The sequence below is a fragment of the Notolepis coatsorum genome (genome assembly GCF_963971535.1).
Source record: "Notolepis coatsorum genome assembly, chromosome: 17".
Lineage (NCBI taxonomy): Eukaryota > Metazoa > Chordata > Actinopteri > Aulopiformes > Paralepididae > Notolepis > Notolepis coatsorum.
This window is the reverse complement of record NC_140181.1, coordinates 82,682,127-82,701,112: the sequence shown is the minus strand read 5'-3', so window position 1 is coordinate 82,701,112 and position 18,986 is coordinate 82,682,127. Positions and strand designations below refer to the sequence as shown.

The 18,986-nt window shown below is 44.4% G+C and overlaps 3 protein-coding genes across 3 annotated transcripts in view; all 3 read right to left on the bottom strand.

Moving 5' to 3' along the window:
- Nucleotides 1-1,393, bottom strand: part of apobec2b (apolipoprotein B mRNA editing enzyme, catalytic polypeptide-like 2b) — a gene marked incomplete at its 5' end in the record, with an annotated part of 32,892 nt that extends 31,499 nt beyond the window's left edge. The window contains one exon of the mRNA XM_084333079.1: nucleotides 1,080-1,393. Within this exon, the coding sequence (XP_084189205.1) occupies nucleotides 1,080-1,393 (314 nt within the window). The remainder of the gene's footprint in view (nucleotides 1-1,079) is intronic.
- Nucleotides 1,394-6,235: 4,842 nt separating this feature from the next.
- Nucleotides 6,236-10,547, bottom strand: LOC311244114 (zinc finger BED domain-containing protein 4). Its single transcript, XM_084333525.1, has 5 exons — nucleotides 9,971-10,547; nucleotides 9,393-9,629; nucleotides 8,990-9,249; nucleotides 8,292-8,883; nucleotides 6,236-7,320 (listed from the first exon to the last, which is right to left on the bottom strand). Exons 1-5 carry the CDS (start codon nucleotides 10,118-10,120, stop codon nucleotides 6,490-6,492), a joined length of 2,070 nt encoding a protein of 689 aa, XP_084189651.1. The 5' UTR covers nucleotides 10,121-10,547; the 3' UTR covers nucleotides 6,236-6,489.
- Nucleotides 10,548-12,198: 1,651 nt separating this feature from the next.
- On the bottom strand, nucleotides 12,199-18,292 carry vma22 (vacuolar ATPase assembly factor VMA22). The gene is made up of 5 exons (XM_084333652.1): nucleotides 18,021-18,292; nucleotides 17,365-17,468; nucleotides 17,167-17,267; nucleotides 15,325-15,546; nucleotides 12,199-12,952 (listed from the first exon to the last, which is right to left on the bottom strand). Exons 1-5 carry the CDS (start codon nucleotides 18,138-18,140, stop codon nucleotides 12,813-12,815), a joined length of 687 nt encoding a protein of 228 aa, XP_084189778.1. The 5' UTR covers nucleotides 18,141-18,292; the 3' UTR covers nucleotides 12,199-12,812.
- Nucleotides 18,293-18,986: the final 694 nt, after the last annotated feature.

Genomic DNA, 18,986 nt, shown 5'->3' with positions numbered 1-18,986 from the left:
GAGTGATCTATGTGGTCCCTGTGACTCATCTCTATTCTTACTACGGGCCTGATAAAGACATGACAGGTGCACATTATCGTCGGTATCACCCCTCACCGGCACCAAGCGCGTTATATATCGCCATCCAATTCTCTAAAAGGAGAGAGATAAATGGTAACTATGAAACAAAACAGTTAAACCAGCTAACCTGCCAAGTAATTATAAATGAATGATGTTAAAAAACAAAAGCCATGGTTGAAAGAGACGGGAGGAGGCGGGGCGCGTGAAAGTAACGAGGCTTGAGCAAGAGTAAAAGAAAACGAGTTTCTCAAACTTTTGCACTTCATGGTCCCTAAGAGCAGAGCGATGCCTGTTCACGACTCCACGACATAGTCGAGCAGAACTTTAGACTTCAAAATATTCATCATCTCACAAGAAAAGAGCATCTATTATAATCATAGTAATCATAATAATCTTAACTACCCACCTCATACTATATCTACCCATATACTCTGTATGAATTACGACAGTGCTGTATATACCCATATTTAGTATTTACATTTATATTATATTTACTGCATGTATATATATTCATATTTGTCTGAATCTACTTGCATATAACCCCTCTATATACTTCTGTATGATAGCATGTACAAATGCTGTATATACATATATATTTATTCTCACCACATATATACCTATCCACACCTGTCTGTATTTACCTGCATAGTCCTTTTACATATCTGTAGATACTATATAGTTAGTTACACTACTGGACAGTATGACTACTGCCATACTGTCTTTATACCAGTATCACTGTACATATTATACTACAACTCTGTACATACATCTGATTAGCACTACACACAGTAGTACAAATTTGTATATTTTGTACCCAGTTTAATCACCTGTACATTGTATATTGCTGTCGCACTTTACTGCTACATTTGCACTCTGGTCGGATGCCAAACTTTTACATTGTACTGTACTTGTGCTGTATGATGACAATACATTTGAATCCAATCTAATATTCTGTAATCATGAAGCAACCGCCTGGGTGTAGGTGAGCCTCTGTGCGGTGTGTGTTGGGTCTTACCCACCCTGTGATGATCTCAAAAGGTGGCAGCTCTATGGGCACAAACTCTCCACCCTCCTCCGTCCCTTTGGCCTCCGCTCCTTCCGCCACGACTCCACCTTCTCCCTTGTTCTTGTCATCCTCCGCCTTGGGCTGTTCCGCCTTGGCATGCTCTGCCTTGGCCTGTACCGCCTTGGCCTGTTCCGCCGCCTTCTCTGGCTTCTTGGTTGCCGCCTTGTCCGGCTTTTTCCCTGTTTTCTTCTCCTTCTCCTGGTCGCTCTTGTTGTCCACTTTATTTTCTTTCCTCCTGACACTAACCCGGCTGTTCTTGTCGGCCATGATTGTGTTTGTGTGTGAGAGAGTGTGAGAGGGAGGGAGAGAGAGAGAGCGAGGGAGAGAGAGAGAGAGAGAGTGTCAGTGATGCGTAAGAGGAGTGATAACGTGCACAAGCGTACTAAAATAGATGCTATTGTTGTGTGTTGTGGTCGGAGTCCGAATGTGTGACCAGTAACCAGTGGTATGGTACGTGGCTCAGTATCCCCCCCCCCCCGCCTTTTTTAATACCCTGGCTATAGAAAGGCCATGGGACAACTTAGTGTGTGTACGTGTTCTTGGTGTGTGTGTGTGTATGTGTGTGTGTGTGTATGAGGCAGAACCAGAGGACTTATACAAAACTATATATGTTTACATATTCGGTGTGTGTACTAAATGCACAATGACTCGCGTATATATATAAAGACAAGCCTCCGCTCTCCTATCCATCATACTCTGGACTGTCAGCAGGCCGACAACAGGCAGGTTATTAATAACAATACTTGCGGCTGTGTGTGTGTGTGTTTGTGCAAGGGTAACCAAGGCTCACTTTAGACACTAAACACCACCGCTGTCCCTGCCAGCTCTGGAGCCACACAGGCCGCTGGGCCTCAGCACTGCACCAAGGCCAGCTAAAGGGCAATGCACAGAGGAGGGCGGGGAGTTCACTAGCACACACACACACACACACACACACACACACACACACAGACAGTGTGTACAAGCAGTGTTTGTCTCCATGCTATCAATGTGTGTAATGTCTCCCAGTGCGCATGTGCTCATGAACAATCAATCTCTGAAATCACCCTGCATCAATATGGTCCTCTGCTGAGGCCAGTGAACGGGGGAGGGGAAGAATTCATTTTGTGTGTGTGTGTGTGTGTGTGAAATGGCTTTCTGCACTGCAGATGTAATAACTTGAGGCATGAGGGAGAGAGCGGGAGGGGAGGAAGGGGCAGTTCAATTACAATTTCCTCTCTCCTTCAGTCTCACTCTCTCTCTGCCAAGTAATTCATTTCAGAGGCAATTACCAGTAGGACCGCAGCCCAGCCCGCTCGTCTAACTCGAATGGATGAGCTGCCACTGCCATGGGAGGGAGGCTTCGGGCTGCTCCGCACAAACAAACAAACACACCCCATGGGGAGAGCAAAGAAAACAACAAAAACAACAACAACACACCTTCCAGAACAAGATGATGCACCCGTGATCTAAATCCACAGAGGGATCCGACGATGATAATCGCGAGAGATCACGTAGGTCATTGGGGTGATTATGATCCGAGTGGCCTCATGCAGATAATCTCATTGTCTGCCAAACAGATTAGAGGCGTCGTTCACCTCACAGGGGAAGAAAGAAAGGACGATTTGAAAAATAAAACGTGATGGATCCCGGGGGGGGGGGGGAGACAACGACTGTGCATCGCCATTTGCGACAGGGACGCCGGGAACCTTTGTGACCGGTTCTTATTGATTGATTGATTGGACGTGACTGCACTAGTCACCCCGACACACACAATACACACACACAATACACACAAGTTTGCACTTGGCGGTCGGAGAGCACACAGGAACATCTACTCCCTTTGTTTATCCTCCATTTGCTTCCATGCAAATTGAACCAGTGATATTTTGCTGGGCCTAGCGGGGCTGTGGAGGAGTAGGATGTGACTGCTGCCTGCCTGCCGACTCAAATTCAGGCTGTAATGGAATTACTTCCAATTACCCTGCCTTCCCCCCACTGGCACAGCCCACAGTTGCGCGCACACACAGTCCCTGAACAAAGACAGAGGGGACACACACACACACACACACTGAAAGGCTCAAATGTTCTCATTCAAAAACTAATGCCTAGCACTTCCTCAATAATAAATAATAAACGTAATGGGTAAATGCGGGAACGGCCCTAGGCATGCGCATGTACGCCCCCCCCCCCCCCCCCCCCCTCTCTCTAAGGGTTCTTTCCGGGGCAGAGGTAGGGTCAGACCCATTTCAATTCAGAAAATAGAATTGGACATAGAATTGTAAGAGGAATGAAAAAAAGTGTGCGTGGGGGGGGGGGCCCATAATGAAAGTGAAATAGAGTTGACCTCCACTCTGTCGAGAGGGCTCGTGGGGTAAGGAGGAAAAGGGGGGGGGATATAAATGCATTTTGGTTTAAAAAAAACTAGACGCACATGCGACAGCCAGGGCTTTCAACTTCCCTCCCCTAGCAAGAAAAAGGATGTGTGAGGAATCGGATACACGCAACACATGCACACAAAACACGCATAGGCAATTGCACACACACACACACGCATACATACTGTACACACACATCTCTGTCTGCAGTGAGGAGTGAAACTCATTTATTAGGATATCCTAGTGATAAAAGATACAGAGAGAAAGGGAAGGAGACGGGACTACGAGACAGCGTGATGTTCCCACGGTGGACGACTTACGTCCCTCGAATCCTTCCGCTGCCTACGTCATACGGAAACAGTCACAACCTACCGGTATAGGGTTATTATCGTGTGTATATATGCAAGTAAACCGTACGCTATGCATCAAAAAGGTCCACTTGGTCTTTCACTACAGCAGTTTAATGGCTGGTTGAATACAGGCACTAGCCGTGTTCTGGGAATTCAGTGGCGTGTTTGTCTGGAGGTCCTGTTCAGGCTGTAATATCAAAGTAAATGCTTTAGTATTGATCCTCTTCCAGTATCCTAAGTCCACGGCGTGTTGAAGGTCTGGATCTACAGACCTGCAAATCCTACAGACCTAAGCTCGTCAATATGGTGGGTAGAACAGATTCCATTACTCCCCTGTGTGGATCCCCTTTGAACATCCCATCTGAGGTTTCTCTCCTCCTGTGGTGCTTTTCCCCCTCTATTGCTAGGTTTTAGTGGGGAAAGTCTGGGAGTGTTGTATATATGGATTTTATGGTTGTTTTTGTTCTAGATCTATTGTGATGTTTCTTCTTGACTTGTAACTTGTAAAGCCCATGGGGGCAATTCCACGTGATCTCGGGCTATACAAATACATTTGATTTGATTTGGAATTTCCTTTCGAGGCCTTTTGTTAACACCTCCCTCCCCCCTGTACCCTCCTTTCCTCACTCCTCACCTGGTCGTCCCTCCTCCGCCCCCTATCCTCCCAGACATCTTAAAAGACGATCCCACAGATCGAGGGGGGGGTGCTTGACCCGTTCTCCCGGCCAGAGAAAGTCATGTCCTCCACTGAACTCCTAACCTAAATCGTATTTGATTAGCCGTGTTTTAACAATACATTTGTATCAACCAAGAAGATTTGACCACACGCACGATTAACCTCTCCGGTTCGCCTGTAGCTGTTCCGCAACCGTTCCTACTTCCGGGGTAGGCCTGATTGGCCCCGACAGGCACGTGACCCGCCGCGGCCACGCCCCGCGGCAGCCCCAGAAGCAAGCGCGCTACTGCTGGAGTTCGCTTCGCCTTTCACATCGCTGCCGTTGGCGAAAGCAGGATGAGAGCAGGATGAGAGGCGATAGCGTAGATTTCGCTGTGTATCATTTAATCATTTAACATTTGAAAGGCATACATTGTTGTCATACAGAAGTACAGAATACTTTTATCCAAAATGCTTCTTACTGTTACACTGTTAGAGACTGTGCAGTGCACGGCTTTAGTCTCACTCGAGTGAGGAAGACCGCTGGTTCTCCAACATACAGCCCGCTGGTTCTCCAACATACAGCGGTGTGCACTTCAGAATGTACCGGGAGAAACGTTTACTGTACCCCGCAGACATAATAAGACCGCTGGTTCTGGCACATACAGCCCGCTGGTTCTCCAACATACAGCGGTGTGCTCTTCAGAATGTACCGGGAGAAACGTTTACTGTACCCCGCAGACATAATAAGACCGCTGGTTCTGGCACATACAGCCCGCTGGTTCTCCAACATACAGCGGTGTGCTCTTCAGAATGTACCGGGAGAAACGTTTACTGTACCCCGCAGACATAATAAGACCGCTGGTTCTGGCACATACAGCCCGCTGGTTCTCCAACATACAGCGGTGTGCTCTTCAGAATGTACCGGGAGAAACGTTTACTGTACCCCGCAGACATAATAAGCATATAAGCAGTGCTTACTAACGTTATTAGTTACGTTATTAGCGATGTGAAAGGCGAAGCGAACTCCAGCAGTAGCGCGCAGTAGCCCCAGGAGCAAGCGCGCTACTGCTGGAGTTCGCTTCGCCTTTCACATCGCTGCCGTTGGCGAAAGCAGACAAATGAATGACTAATTCGGTCAGAAATAACGTAACTAATAACGTTAGTAAGCACTGCTTATATGCTTATTATGTCTGCGGGGTACAGTAAACGTTTCTCCCGGTACATTCTGAAGAGCACACCGCTGTATGTTGGAGAACCAGCGGGCTGTATGTGCCAGAACCAGCGGTCTTATTATGTCTGCGGGGTACAGTAAACGTTTCTCCCGGTACATTCTGAAGAGCACACCGCTGTATGTTGGAGAACCAGCGGGCTGTATGTTGGAGAACCAGCGGTCTTCCTCACTCGAGTGAGACTAAAGCCGTGCACTGCACAGTCTCTAACAGTGTAACAGTAAGAAGCATTTTGGATAAAAGTATTCTGTACTTCTGTATGACAACAATGTATGCCTTTCAAATGTTAAATGATTAAATGATACACAGCGAAATCTACGCTCTCGCCTCTCATCCTGCTCTCATCCTGCTTTCGCCAACGGCAGCGATGTGAAAGGCGAAGCGAACTCCAGCAGTAGCGCGCTTGCTCCTGGGGCTGCCGCGGGGCGTGGCCGCGGCGGGTCACGTGCCTGTCGGAGCCAGTCAGGCCTACCCCGGAAGTAGGAACGGTTGCGGAACAGCTACAGGCCTCCGGTTCCACGACACCTACAGCAGTCTGTGAGAAGTCCGCGTCAAGAAAGTCAACACAAGATCCACCCTGAACGTTGGATGACTATTGCACTCATATTAGTTCATAATACATGAGGACAACATTATGTTTGTGGATCTCATGTTCCTTGGAGAGCACCGCAGGTTAGTTTTCTTGTAAGTGGTTTTAGGTAAAGTCGGTTCTGTGGCAACCTGCAGAAGCTCTTACAGTGGGTAAAACACTAGCGCTAACCGCTAAACTCTAAGTCCATAGTAGTCTGTAGTTGGCTTTTAAGTAGATGAGGGTCTCCAAGTTCTTTGGTAAAAACCGGCCTCTCTCGGGTCGCAGACAGCGCCCGGCAGCAGTGAAAATGTTCTCGACCACAGTGCTACTGGCAGGTATGGTAAAGGACCTCTTAGCCACCTGGGTAAGCAGTGGAAAGTCAATGGCCTTACGTCTCCAGTAATGTAAGGGGTCCTCGTCTGTGGGCTCCTCGCGCAGGTAGACCGCAAGCTCTTGCTCCAGGCTCTTGGCCTGTGCCGTAGGTCTCTGCTTGATGAAGGAGAACAGCTTGCAGGGCTTGGAGAGCGGAGACACGGGGGATGGAGTCGTAGCCGGAGGTGACTGCTCCTGGGGGTGGAGTTCAGTGTGTGGGTCGACGGGGCTCGAGCCGGGGGAGTGTTTGGTCAACTCCTCCAGGAGGACCTGCCTGTGCCAGTCAGCGTTGCTGCTCCAGGACAGCTTGAACTGGGGGTCAAGGGTGGTGGCAGCGATGTACAGGGGGTCCTCCAGAATGTAGGCCAGGCGACGTTCCACGGCCTGGACTAGGCCCGCCAAGAGAGAGGGGCAGTGGGGGGTCGAGGTCTCAGAGAGGTGCTTACGGAGGCCCAGGACACAGGGCAGGGCCAGGCTGATGGATACGTGTCTGTCCGTCTGCCTGTCTCCGTGCACCATGTCCCAGGCCTCGGTGAAGGGCTCCAGAGTGTCCGTGAGCTCCCTCAGTAGGACCCTCTCGGGCCCACCCAGTGCCAGCTCCCCTCGACCGCTCACCTCCTCCAGGAACTCCACAGAGTCCAACAGCCGCCGAAGCACCTGCACAGTCATCCAAATAGAAGACCAATAAAATAATCATTCAAATAGAAGACCAATAAAATAATCATCCAAATAGAAGACCAATAAAATAATCATTAAAATAGAAGACCAATAAAATAATCATCCAAATAGAAGACCAATAAAATAATCATCCAAATAGAAGACCAATAATATAATCATCCAAATAAAAGACCAATAAAATAATCATCCAAATAGAAGACCAATAAAATAATCATCCAAATAGAAGACCAATAAAATAATCATCCAAATAAAAGACCAATAAAATAATCATTCAAATAGAAGACCAATAAAATAATCATCCAAATAGAAGACTAATAAAATAATCATCCAAATAGAAGACCAATAAGATAATCTTTCAAATAGAAGACTAATAAAATAATCATTCAAATAGAAGACTAATAAAATAATCATCCAAATAGAAGACCAATAAAATAATCATCCAAATAGAAGACCAATAAAATAATCATCCAAATAGAAGACCAATAAAATAATCATCCAAAAAAGACACACATAGCTTTCTACTGAACGCACAGAGAGGAAATCGGTATCTATCTTCTTGTCTGAGTCTGGAGAAGACAAGTAAGCACATTTCCCATAATGTTGTTCCTATAATGTAATTCCTGTTGACATAACTACATGACCTACATACCGCTGCTGTCGGGACAAAACCTCATAACTCCATTTTTTGAATTTTTTTTATTTATTATATAAATCAACTCCGTAGATCATCCTCCATATGTGTGTGTGGGTTTTACAAAGTTTAAACAATGGGAAAGCATTAAACCGATCATCTGTCTAAACCTCCTAACTCTATTCACCCTCAAATCTGTGTTCGTTTTTTTCATCTGCTGAAAAGTTGGGTTTTTGGAGTTATGAGGTTTTGTCCCGACAGCAGCGATACACAACTAGATCGTCTTTACTGTGTGCATGGTGTATGTTTTAGTGCATACCTTAAGCTGGGCAGCCCAGTCTCTCTCAGCCAGAGGCGTTCTCCCCATCAGCCCCTCAGTGCCGTCGAACACCTGGTTGAGTTTCTCCGGCGGTACGGCCGAGGTGATGTAGCTGTAGAAGCAAGCGGCTTTGGCCAGCGGGGCGGAGAGCTGAGGGCAGGAGCGCAGGCCCTCTCTGACACACTGTTCCAGGGAGCGAGAGAAACAGTCCACCCGACACACGCCCAGGCCCTGCTCCCACGAGTCCTCCCCCTCGGCCTCCTCTCCGCTGTCGCTCTGTCCATTCCTACTCCCCGCCTCCGCGTCTTCCCCGCTGTCCACCGCCGCCGCCTCCTCTTCATCCTCCTCCCCTCGCTCGCCGCCGTGGACGTGGAACCCGGGCAGACAACAAGAGGGGAGGTTGGTCGCGGCCGGAGAAGGGTCTGCGACGACGCGGTACGCCCTCCCGGACACGCCGTGAGCGTGGCAGACCTCGTCGAAGTCCGCGAGCACGCGATTCCCGGAACATCCGCCAACCAGGGGAAGGCACGCCAGGAGGGCTGAGCGCATCTGCCAATCAGACGTAAGAAAGTGGCAGGTGACCCCCAGGTACCTAAAAAGAATCAAACACATGCTCATTAGCTTTCAACGTCACTGGGGTCACCATCACTTAGTACACTATTATAGTCGGGCGTCGTTGGGTGTATATGGTCACTCACCCTGCATTAGTTCCGGAGAAGCCCCTCCATAGGTCCAGGCTGAGGCTGAGTGCGTGTGCCGAGGCCAAGGCCTGGCGGGTGGCCAGCTGGGCCTGATAGGCGTAGGCCGGGAGGAGCTGGCTCTGGAGGTATCGCCGGGGCTCTGGGGTGTACCGGGGCTCAAAGAGCTGCAGCAGCTCCCGGAAGCCCTGGTTCTCCACCATGGACGCCGGCTGCAGGTCACGTACAATCATCTTTGTTATGGCCTCAGAGATCAGAACCTAATGGTGACAATAACCAGTGTTAGAGACCTGTATTGGCTTTATTATTAGGTAATTACTACTATCTGATGACGATTGTCGGTGAACGAGAAAGAGCTTGACATCGTTTTGGGAGTGGTCTCAAAGTTCTTCCTACAACACACCTGCCGTGGGTCATGTCTGTCGAACTTGGTCACCCCTCCTCCTCCTCCTCCTCCTCCTCCTCCTCCCTCCATTGTAGCTGTCCCTCCCACTCCTCCTCCTCCCCCAGTGGTGATAGGATGGGTATAGCGGGTGTTCCCTCCATTGGCAGTGAAGCTGTGCATTGAGCCAGAGGAGTAAGCTTCTCTCTTCATATCCTTCCTTTTCACAAACTCATCATACATAGCCTGGTGCTTACGCTGGGGGAGAGGGGGTGGGTGGGTGGGTGGGTGAAAGAGAGAGAGAGAGAGAGAGAGAGAGAGAGAGGGAGAGAGAGAGAGAAATGTTAGACTACATTGAATCCACATTTGGGAATCTCTAGACCCTACTGCCTTATCATGATACATGAAAGGAGAGCATGGGTAACCCCAAGGACCTTGTTAATTCGTATTTATTAATGGTGCATGCATGGTAAACAAATAGAATGTGAGGCCAGACCAGGGAGTAGGCGACAACATTATTTCGTTAGCTGCCCAGCCCCTCGTGATGGCATAGTTAACATTTTGGAGCTGTTAAACCGTTTCCCCACCTTTATCATTACCTTGAGATGTGTGACGAAGTTAGACGTGACACTTCGCTTCGCCTGGATCCTTGTGCCACATGCCTTGCAGTTAGACTCGATCTTGCCATTTTCGCCTTCAAACACAATATTAAAGTAATCCAGAATGGACACCTTCGAAATTGACGCCATTAGGAGTGTGCCCTTCTATTCAGAAGTAAAAAAAAAAAGATAACTTTCGATCGAGAACAATCTGTGTCTTGAGATATAAATCTCACCTTGCCTCTGATCATGAGCGCGGAAAAACGTGGTTTCTTATCATCAAACGGAATGCTCGCATATCAAATGTTGTTGTCACAGTTGCGCTCACAAACGAAGCCGGAGTTGTGTCGGGTGCACGTCTGAAAGCGGCCACAATGATGCTAGATGCTGCTGCGGATGTTTGGAAACATCATAAATAAAATATCACAATAATGTTGCATTCGTTGTTTGTGCGCTCCCATCCGTCAAGCCATCGGACGCAACCGAAGTGGACGCAGGGCGGCGTGTTTCATGGAGGCATGATAGGATATAATAATTGGACCAGGAAGTGCACACAATAAACGGGAGTTGTGTTTCCTACTATTTCGACAGTTCCCGGTGTTATATGACAGATTCCGAGTGAGTCCGACCACCATGGCTTGACTTGTGTAGGTTTGAGAGACCAGTGGGTGTGGCGATGTTTGTTGCAGCCGCCGCACTTTCGACACATTCTTCTACCTTCAAAGCACTTCACGGCGAAAAATAACCATAATGATAAATGGTAGTAGACCGGTAGTATGCATTTTCAAATATACAGTTTTTGCAGACATTGGGGGGTTAAGCTATGCAACCACACAATAATGAAATGAACACATTACATTTTATTTTGTATATATTATTTAATTATTATGGCAATCGTGTAGTGATAAATACAATGTGAATTATGAACTCCTGATCACAGTAACCAGAATATAAAAAAAAATACACATCATTTCAGAAATATTAAATACTTTTGCTTCCTGAAAAGTACCCGAGTTGCATACAATTTGCATTAATCCAATACTAGTTACTATAATGTACATAAGTTTGAAAGGTGGTAAACTCTATTACACTTTTGACTTATGTTAGGTATTTTCTGGACATTTTTGTCTTGACTATATTCTTTCGCAATCCTACATTGAGTCATCAAATGTCCTAACCCAGTTGTACAGTAAATTACCAAGTATGGCTTTGTCAGTATTCCAATGTACAGTGTACAGTACTGTCCCCCCCACCCATCCCCTACTCACCCCCCCCCCCCCCACCTCCAATGTACAGTCCCCCCCAATCAATCAATCAATCACTTATCACAAATCACAGTGGAGTCAGAAGAATCATAAAATATCAATTATAATGTCTATTAGAGGGGGGGGGGGGGGGGTAGGCATCCAGCCTGGCCATACATAATATGATGAAGTGTAGAAACATTATTTATGCCAAAACTGCCTGTAGCCTATCTGCTAAATTATCAACATGTTTAAATCTTAACAAGTTGGAATTGGAAACTCGCCATGGTTATTAGTTGGCTGTGTTCGAAAATGTGTCGAAAGTGCGGTGCAGCCCCTACAAAAGCAAGCGCGCTAATGTAGTACACAAGTCAAAGGTGTGCCATGGTCTGAATCTGTCATGTCACCCACTGCTCTTAGGTGAGGATCTGGATCTCGATCAAATTATAGAGATAAAGAAGGTAGTAGTTATTATAGGCTAGCCAATCGGGGAAATCACCTTCGAATGAATTGGATACGAAATCAGCCACTATCCCAGGTTAGGAATAGAATGTGAATAGGCTATTTCGTTTATGAGTTGACTGAATGTAGGCTGTTTCAACCCAATGAACATGATATAGCTATTCGCCATAACCTTTCTAGATTATATATCTATCATATGGCTCACCGACTTTATATAGTTCACAGGGGGGAGGTAAGAAATACATTGTAAAACTAGGTAGGCTTGTTGTAAGTAGGTGATAAGAGAAAGTGGATTTTAATTATGACCCGCATCATTTTCAGGTCAAGTTCGTCAGTTCATCAACTGGCTAATAATTTTCAAGCGGCCAGCATGTTAAGACAGTGTTGCCTCATAAAGATTGAATGGACTGAGTGATGACTGAACGGGTGAATATTGTTTATATTGCCCACTGTTGTCTGTCTTATGATATTGAGCTATTATTTTGCTTACAAACTGAGGACAATAAATGTATGGTACTGTAACTTGTTTTCAGTCAGTTTTTCGATAAAGTAGGCTAATACAAAAAATGCTAATATTTGTAGTACATCGTAGTGTAAACCACCGTGGCTCTTTCAACATTTTTAACTGATAAAAATGGAAAAATGTCTCTTGAAGGTGAAAAGATTCCTGACCCGTGATTTAGATCCTTTCATTTATTTACAGTCACACAAGAAGTACACACATTATCAAAACATCACGATTTTAATGATGACGTTTTTCTGTTCCGTTCCTGCTAGCAGCAAACATAAAAAGCAGCAAAAATGCATATACTGTAGCCTATATATATATATACATAAACAATTTTATAATAATAATACATAAGAAATGCAGTCAAAACAGCAAGTTCAAACATTAATCTACTGTCAATAAATTATCCATCAACTGCAAGTCCAATATTCCAGTGTCGGCTGTTTTGTGGTAGAAGAAACTTAATAAAGACCAGGGTTGGCAGTTGCTGGAGTTGGATGGGCCCTCGGGCACCACAGGCTGCGAGTCCAACTTAAACGTCCGTCCGTCCGTCCGTCCGTCCGTCCGTCTGTCTGTGGGATAGAAAGTAGCCTCTCCTTGGCTGTGTGCTCCCAGTTTGACTCCCAAGTCAAATTGTGACCTGGTCCGATTGTGTTGTGGAAGATTTCTGCTGGGAAGCGCGTTTCAGCTTCATGCCGAGCTTCAGCTCCTCTCTGGTGTTGAGGACGGCACTCTGCAGGGCGGCTATCTCAGCAGACAGCTCTATCACTACAACACAGAAACAGGTGGGGGTACCGGCCATTAGAAAAGTCATTCCAGTACTTGGCTACAGTATGAGATCAACTTGTAAACCAATTTTACATACAATTTCCTGTTAGGCTAAATAAATTCATGGACAAATAGCATACATCTTCACTCATTGCTACATTCTTCACTCATTGTTACATTGAGATGATCATTGTGTATCAAATGTCTCAGTTCTGTGACACAAAATAAATAACGTACGCCTACTTGAGCAAAGATAGCAATCATTATGGCCATAAACTTACATTTGGAAGGCTTAATGTTAAAGCAATAAAGGGGTAAGGGCACTTGTGACTGGCAGGAGTAGGGATGTCCCAATAGACACCGGTATCGCCGTCGGGTCTGACATTGTGCTCGTACCTCGTAAAACGACTCCGATACTACTACTCTGTGCCATGTTTGTTTAGGATTTATTTTATTATTATATTTATATAATTTGGTGTTCTTTTTTACTTAAAATATCAGCAACAGTGTAACAGTGTCATGCTGTATATTTAATTTCTTAGTTAGAAAATGAGGAACAGCTGATGAAAATAAAACCGTTCAAAGTCATTGTTAGAACCCTAATGGTATTATTAAGTACTCATATCGGTACTCTGTATCAGCAATTGATTGATTGATTGAAAACTTTAACAGATTGCTGGGTACAGCACAGTACAGCTCAATACATACAATTGTTAAGGGGATGCAGACCAGAGAAAGACTTTCGTCTTGTTTACATCAGGGTCCCCCATTTTCAATTCATCATAACATATATGACATACACGACATACAGATAAGACAGTACTGCTACATCTATACATTTATGACATACCAGATTTGCAAATACAGTACTGTTTGTGATACAAAAAGAGTCCAGAAAAGAGAGTACATTTGACGTAGAAAAGAAACTGTACATTGGAGGAGGTTGGGTAGGTGGGGTGGGAGGGGTTGGGTAGGAGGGGTGGGTGGGGGACACTGTATAACTGTACAAGCAAAACTGTACATTGGAATATTGACAAAACCATACTTGGTCATTTACTGTACATTGGAGGGGGTTGGGTTAGGACATTTACAGGGGCCAGTTTCAAATTGCAGTCTCCCGTAGGTGTTCTTGAGTGGTTTTGAAAGTGGGTAGTGATTCACATTCCTTTACAGCTTTGGGTAGGGCGTTCCACATTGATGTGGCATAATTGCGAAACGTGTTTAGTCCCTTGTTTGAGCCGAATCTGTACTTGTACTTGTGTGGACTCACTGTAACACTAACTCATCCATTCCACATTCACTGCACACAACACCCTCATGCACACTCACCTAAAAGTTCACTCACTTTAGACACTTTTTGTATCCTTAAATTTGCACTACCTCCACCTAATTTTTGCATTTTAGTTTTGTATATTTTGTATAGTGTTGGTCTTTACTCTTTTACCGTATGAAGCACAATCTTAGGAGGCTCATACAGAACCAAGAATTTCACTATAATGTACCTTATGTGACAAATAAAACAAAACTTGAACCTTGAACTTGGTTGCCATTCATCATAACATTGCATCTTTTCTCCCCAAAGAGCACTACTTGGAGATCTACCAACAATTTCTGTGTCCTAGCGATGTATCATATCTGCTACCCAGACATTATAAACCATTACCACATCCTGGATCAGAATGATTAAATATACATTTAAATAGTTTATTTCGATTTTTCACTATCAATACGCACTATGATTAGATTTGAAATGTATTGTCATTATACAGCACAAGTACAGTACAACAAAAATAAGGTTGGCCTCCAACCAGAGTGCATAGTCTGAGTTACTGTACTATAATTGTATTGCCTATATTATGTCTTCTACTATTACCATGACCATACCTGTACCATACCATACCTCCTCCATGCTGCCATAATGCCTGAATTTCCCCAAGGGGATCAATAAAGGAATATCTATCTAAATGTAGCAGTAAAGTGCAACAGCAATATATAATGTACAGGTGATTAAATGTGTACAAAATATACAAATTTGTACTACCAAGTGTAGTGCTAATCAGATGTATGTACAGAGTTGTAGTATAATATGTGTACAGTGATACAGGTGTAAAGACAGTATGGTAGTAGTCATACTGTCCAGCAGTGTAACTACTAGTAAGAATAGGATATGTACAGATATAGATATAGTATCTCTACAGATATGTAAAAGGACTATGTGCAGGTAAATACAGACAGGTGTGGATAGGTATGTATGTGGTGAATAAAAAAAGAATAGAATATAAATATGGGTACATACAGCACTGTCGTACATGCTATCATACAGAGTATATGGGTAGACTTATTATAACAGGTTCTGTAGTAACACAACACACCTTGTGTAAACGAAGATTGGGCTTGTTTGAGAGACTGGGGCACCAAGATCCCAAACCATTTCAGAGGGTCTTGCTGGGGATTCTGCTCTGGTTTGGTCTGGATTCTGATCACCGGAGGGCCTTCAGGTCCCACTGTTTCGGTCGAGGGCGTCTCACTCTTAGCTTCATCGCTCTCCTCTTTTTCTGTCAACTCCTTTTTGTATACGTTTCTCCTCCTCAGACCTGGAATATAACAATTAAATAATTCCAAAAGGTGAAAATGGCTGTAAACGATTCGCTTAGGCCCTGTTCAGACCTGGCATTGACACGTGTCTCAGGGCAGTTCTTTAAGTACAGGTGTGTGAACGCACGCCAGACACATCAAGGAATGCACTGAGATCCGATTGCTCAGACCACATTCAGAGGTGGTCTGGATCACATAGGGCCACATTCTTTAGTGTGTACACAAATGCGTCCTGGACCACGTTGAAGGACAGCCTAGTCAACTGTTTCATTTAATTTCAAACCTTTATTTAAACTCGAAAGGCAACTGAGGTTTCACTAATTTACAGTCACGATGAGTGTACATACAGGATCAAGCAGAAAAAGGCATATCAAATCATAACAATAAGACAAGTAAGGATAACAATCAATTCTAATTAAAATTATGTACTACAACAGAGGGGATAATATCAAGCTTTAACGACTGTGGAGTTCATTCCATGAGCTAGAGGGGCATCATAGCAAAATGCAGATTTACCCTGTTCAGAGCAAACTCTGGGGACCTTAAGGACCAGGCAGTCACTAGAACGGGTTCCATAGGTAACAACATTTCATTCCAATAATGATATAAGGAAGTAGTTTACCAATAAGGGCCTTAAAAATGAACAAATACCAGTGTTTGTTGCGCCTCTCCATCAACAAGGACCATGGCTATACTGTAACTGCGTCATGACCTTAGGGGGCGTGGCTATGAATCTTATTCCATTATAATTCTATGCAGTATGTATGTACAGAGTTGTAGTATAATAAATAAAGACAGTTTGACGACTACTGGCCAGCAGCGTAACTAGTAAGAGTAGGTTATGTACAGATATAGATATCTACTAACCTTCTTACTGTCTTCTATCATGCACTCTTCCTACTATACTAATATGTATGCACTCAACACTGCAGCATCCAAGTTTCAACACTGTTTGATAAACATTGTTACTCAGCTTTAAGAGTGGTACCATTCCTGCTGACTTGTCCTACAGAACTTGTAAGTCGCTTTGTATAAAAGTGTCAGCTAAATGACTAAATGTAAATATAGTAAAGGACTATGTGCAGGTAAGTACAGACAGGTAAGGATAGGTGAGAATAAATACATATATATATGGTATATACAGCATTATTGTACATGCTATGATACAGAGCTATGGGTTATGTGCAGGTGTACAAGCAAGTATATAGAGATGTTATATGCAGGTATATTCAGACAATATGGGTATATGTGGTAAATATAAAGATATAAATGTAAATATGCTGTATATACTATCATGCAGAATATAAGGGTAGACACTAGACAGGGTAAAGAAAAAGTACTTCACAATGTAAATTGTAATGGACACACTGCGTGCGCTCTACTACATTAATTCTTCAGATTTAGTGATGTGGGCATAGCCGACGTGTTTATCTGCATATTGAAGGGGGGGACAAAATCTGATCACAAGTCAAGACCCAAGACACACGTGAAGACACATTCTGATATCTGGTGTGAACTGAAATCTGTCTCGACTGGAGCTAGATATTATCTGGATGCAAAAGTACAGGTCTGACATATTTTGGACACATTTCATTCAGCGTGGCTGGTAGCTGACGTACCTTCCTCTTTAGGCCCAATATCCTCCACAGACCTCGCATCATCGGGAGATTTTTGCATAATTCTTTCTGTGCAGAACTCTGTCTCGCCATTCTCATGTGTTCTGTAACAAAGGAATCAAAGGTTCAGTAAATAAATAGTTTTGCCAAAGGGCCAGACACACTCACTTGAATTAAATGTACTATGCTGCACCCCCTCACCTGGCATTCACACAGACGAGTGGCTCCATCTTGCTTGCATACTGAAGAGCAGAGACCTGTTTGTTGCCCATGGAATACCGTGCCTGGGACATGGAAAACCAACCCTGTAGGAAGTGCACATTCAGGCACAGTAGGATACTTGTGGATGTCACCAGAGGGAGTAGCTGGTATACCCGACCTCTAGTCTACAATGCTCAACCAACCCCATAGTATGAGGTTTACTTCGTTATTACACAACCTCGGTAGTGGTACGTTGCGATATTCATTTGATCGTTTGTAAAGTGCAATTTATATAATCGCAGGATTGTTTGCATAATGTTTGCTTTCCTCAAATCGAGCCACCCAATCCGACACGTGATTGCAATTTCAGGTAACTGTACTGGAATTATAATTGTTGCCATTCACAAACCATAGAGTGAATATTGCGACCATGGTAGTGTCATAACAAAGCCAACAAACATATCAATGTAAACATTGTGCTCGTCATTTGAAAATATGTGATAACCTTTGCCAAGTATGATAGCTTACTCATATTAACAACATTGGGAATTTTGCTGATATGCAAGACCTGTTTTGTTACCGTTGCTACTTGCTAGACAATTCAACAGTAAGCCATTTGTAAATATTATCGTATAATTCCAGCTGTCCCGTCTGACCTGTTCAATGAGAGAGTTGAGAGTGCCTCGTTTCTCCTCCAGTAATTCCAACTGGTCCATGAAGCAAAGCAGCTTTTCGTCCAACAGGAGAGATGCTTCTTCTGTCTCTATTACACCCATCTCTCGCTAGTATGTATCTCAACTTTTAGGACCAGACTATAAAAGCGCTCGACCTAGACAGCAGTTAAATATTTCAGAGAAGTGTACTGTTTTTATTAGTCTACCGGGGTTTTTGGTTTTTCTTAGTAGGCGTCGTGTAGTAGTCTTCGCTCAGCTAGTTCCGCTTTATGATCATGTGACATAGATCACATAGATCACTGAAACACTTCCGGTATTTTGAGCTCATGGGAGAGAGGACGCGGGTGGGGAGGGCTAGTCGCAGCTACAACCACTTACGTCAAGGCTCTAATCAACAGTTAATTTATTATTGTAACCCACTCCCCCCCACGAGCTCCATGTAACGCGGAAGTGCAGTGGTAGAATACGTCACCTGACACGTTTGTTTCACGAATCGCAGTGAAAGATAAACAAATGCAATGTTCCACACTATAATTTAGTTACTAACTCACAGTAAGGCACGTGATTTGTTTGTTTGAGTTCAGACCGTAAAATAGTATGTAACGTCAGCTCCTAACACGAAAAAGAGTAGTTCCCATACCGGGAGTCGAACCCGGGCCGCCTGGGTGAAAACCAGGAATCCTAACCGCTAGACCATATGGGACTGATGTTACGTATTGTAACTACAAATCTTATAAAATAATTCTTTAAATGACGAGCATGGTGTTTACATTGATATGACATAATGTTGAAGATGTTATAAAACATCCTCGTACATGGTAAGTAAACATGTTTATACAGATATATGACAGTAGTGATAAATAGTGATATGTTTAGATTAGTGAAAAATATGTTATAAAAAATGCTCGTAAATGGTGAGTACAATGTATATTATGAGCACCCCCACCA

Coding starts and splice junctions, on each gene's coding strand:
- LOC311244114 (XM_084333525.1), bottom strand. CDS start 10,120: ATGGCGTCAATTTCGAAGGTGTCCATTCTGGATTACTTTAATATTGTG. Junction 9,630..9,970: donor ACTTCGTCACACATCTCAAG/GTAATGATAAAG, acceptor CCTCTCCCCCAG/CGTAAGCACCAGGCTATGTA. Junction 9,250..9,392: donor ACAGACATGACCCACGGCAG/GTGTGTTGTAGG, acceptor TGTCACCATTAG/GTTCTGATCTCTGAGGCCAT.
- vma22 (XM_084333652.1), bottom strand. CDS start 18,140: ATGGGTGTAATAGAGACAGAAGAAGCATCTCTCCTGTTGGACGAAAAG. Junction 15,547..17,166: donor TATTGGGCCTAAAGAGGAAG/GTACGTCAGCTA, acceptor GTTATATTCCAG/GTCTGAGGAGGAGAAACGTA. Junction 12,953..15,324: donor CCAATCTTCGTTTACACAAG/GTGTGTTGTGTT, acceptor TCTGTGTTGTAG/TGATAGAGCTGTCTGCTGAG.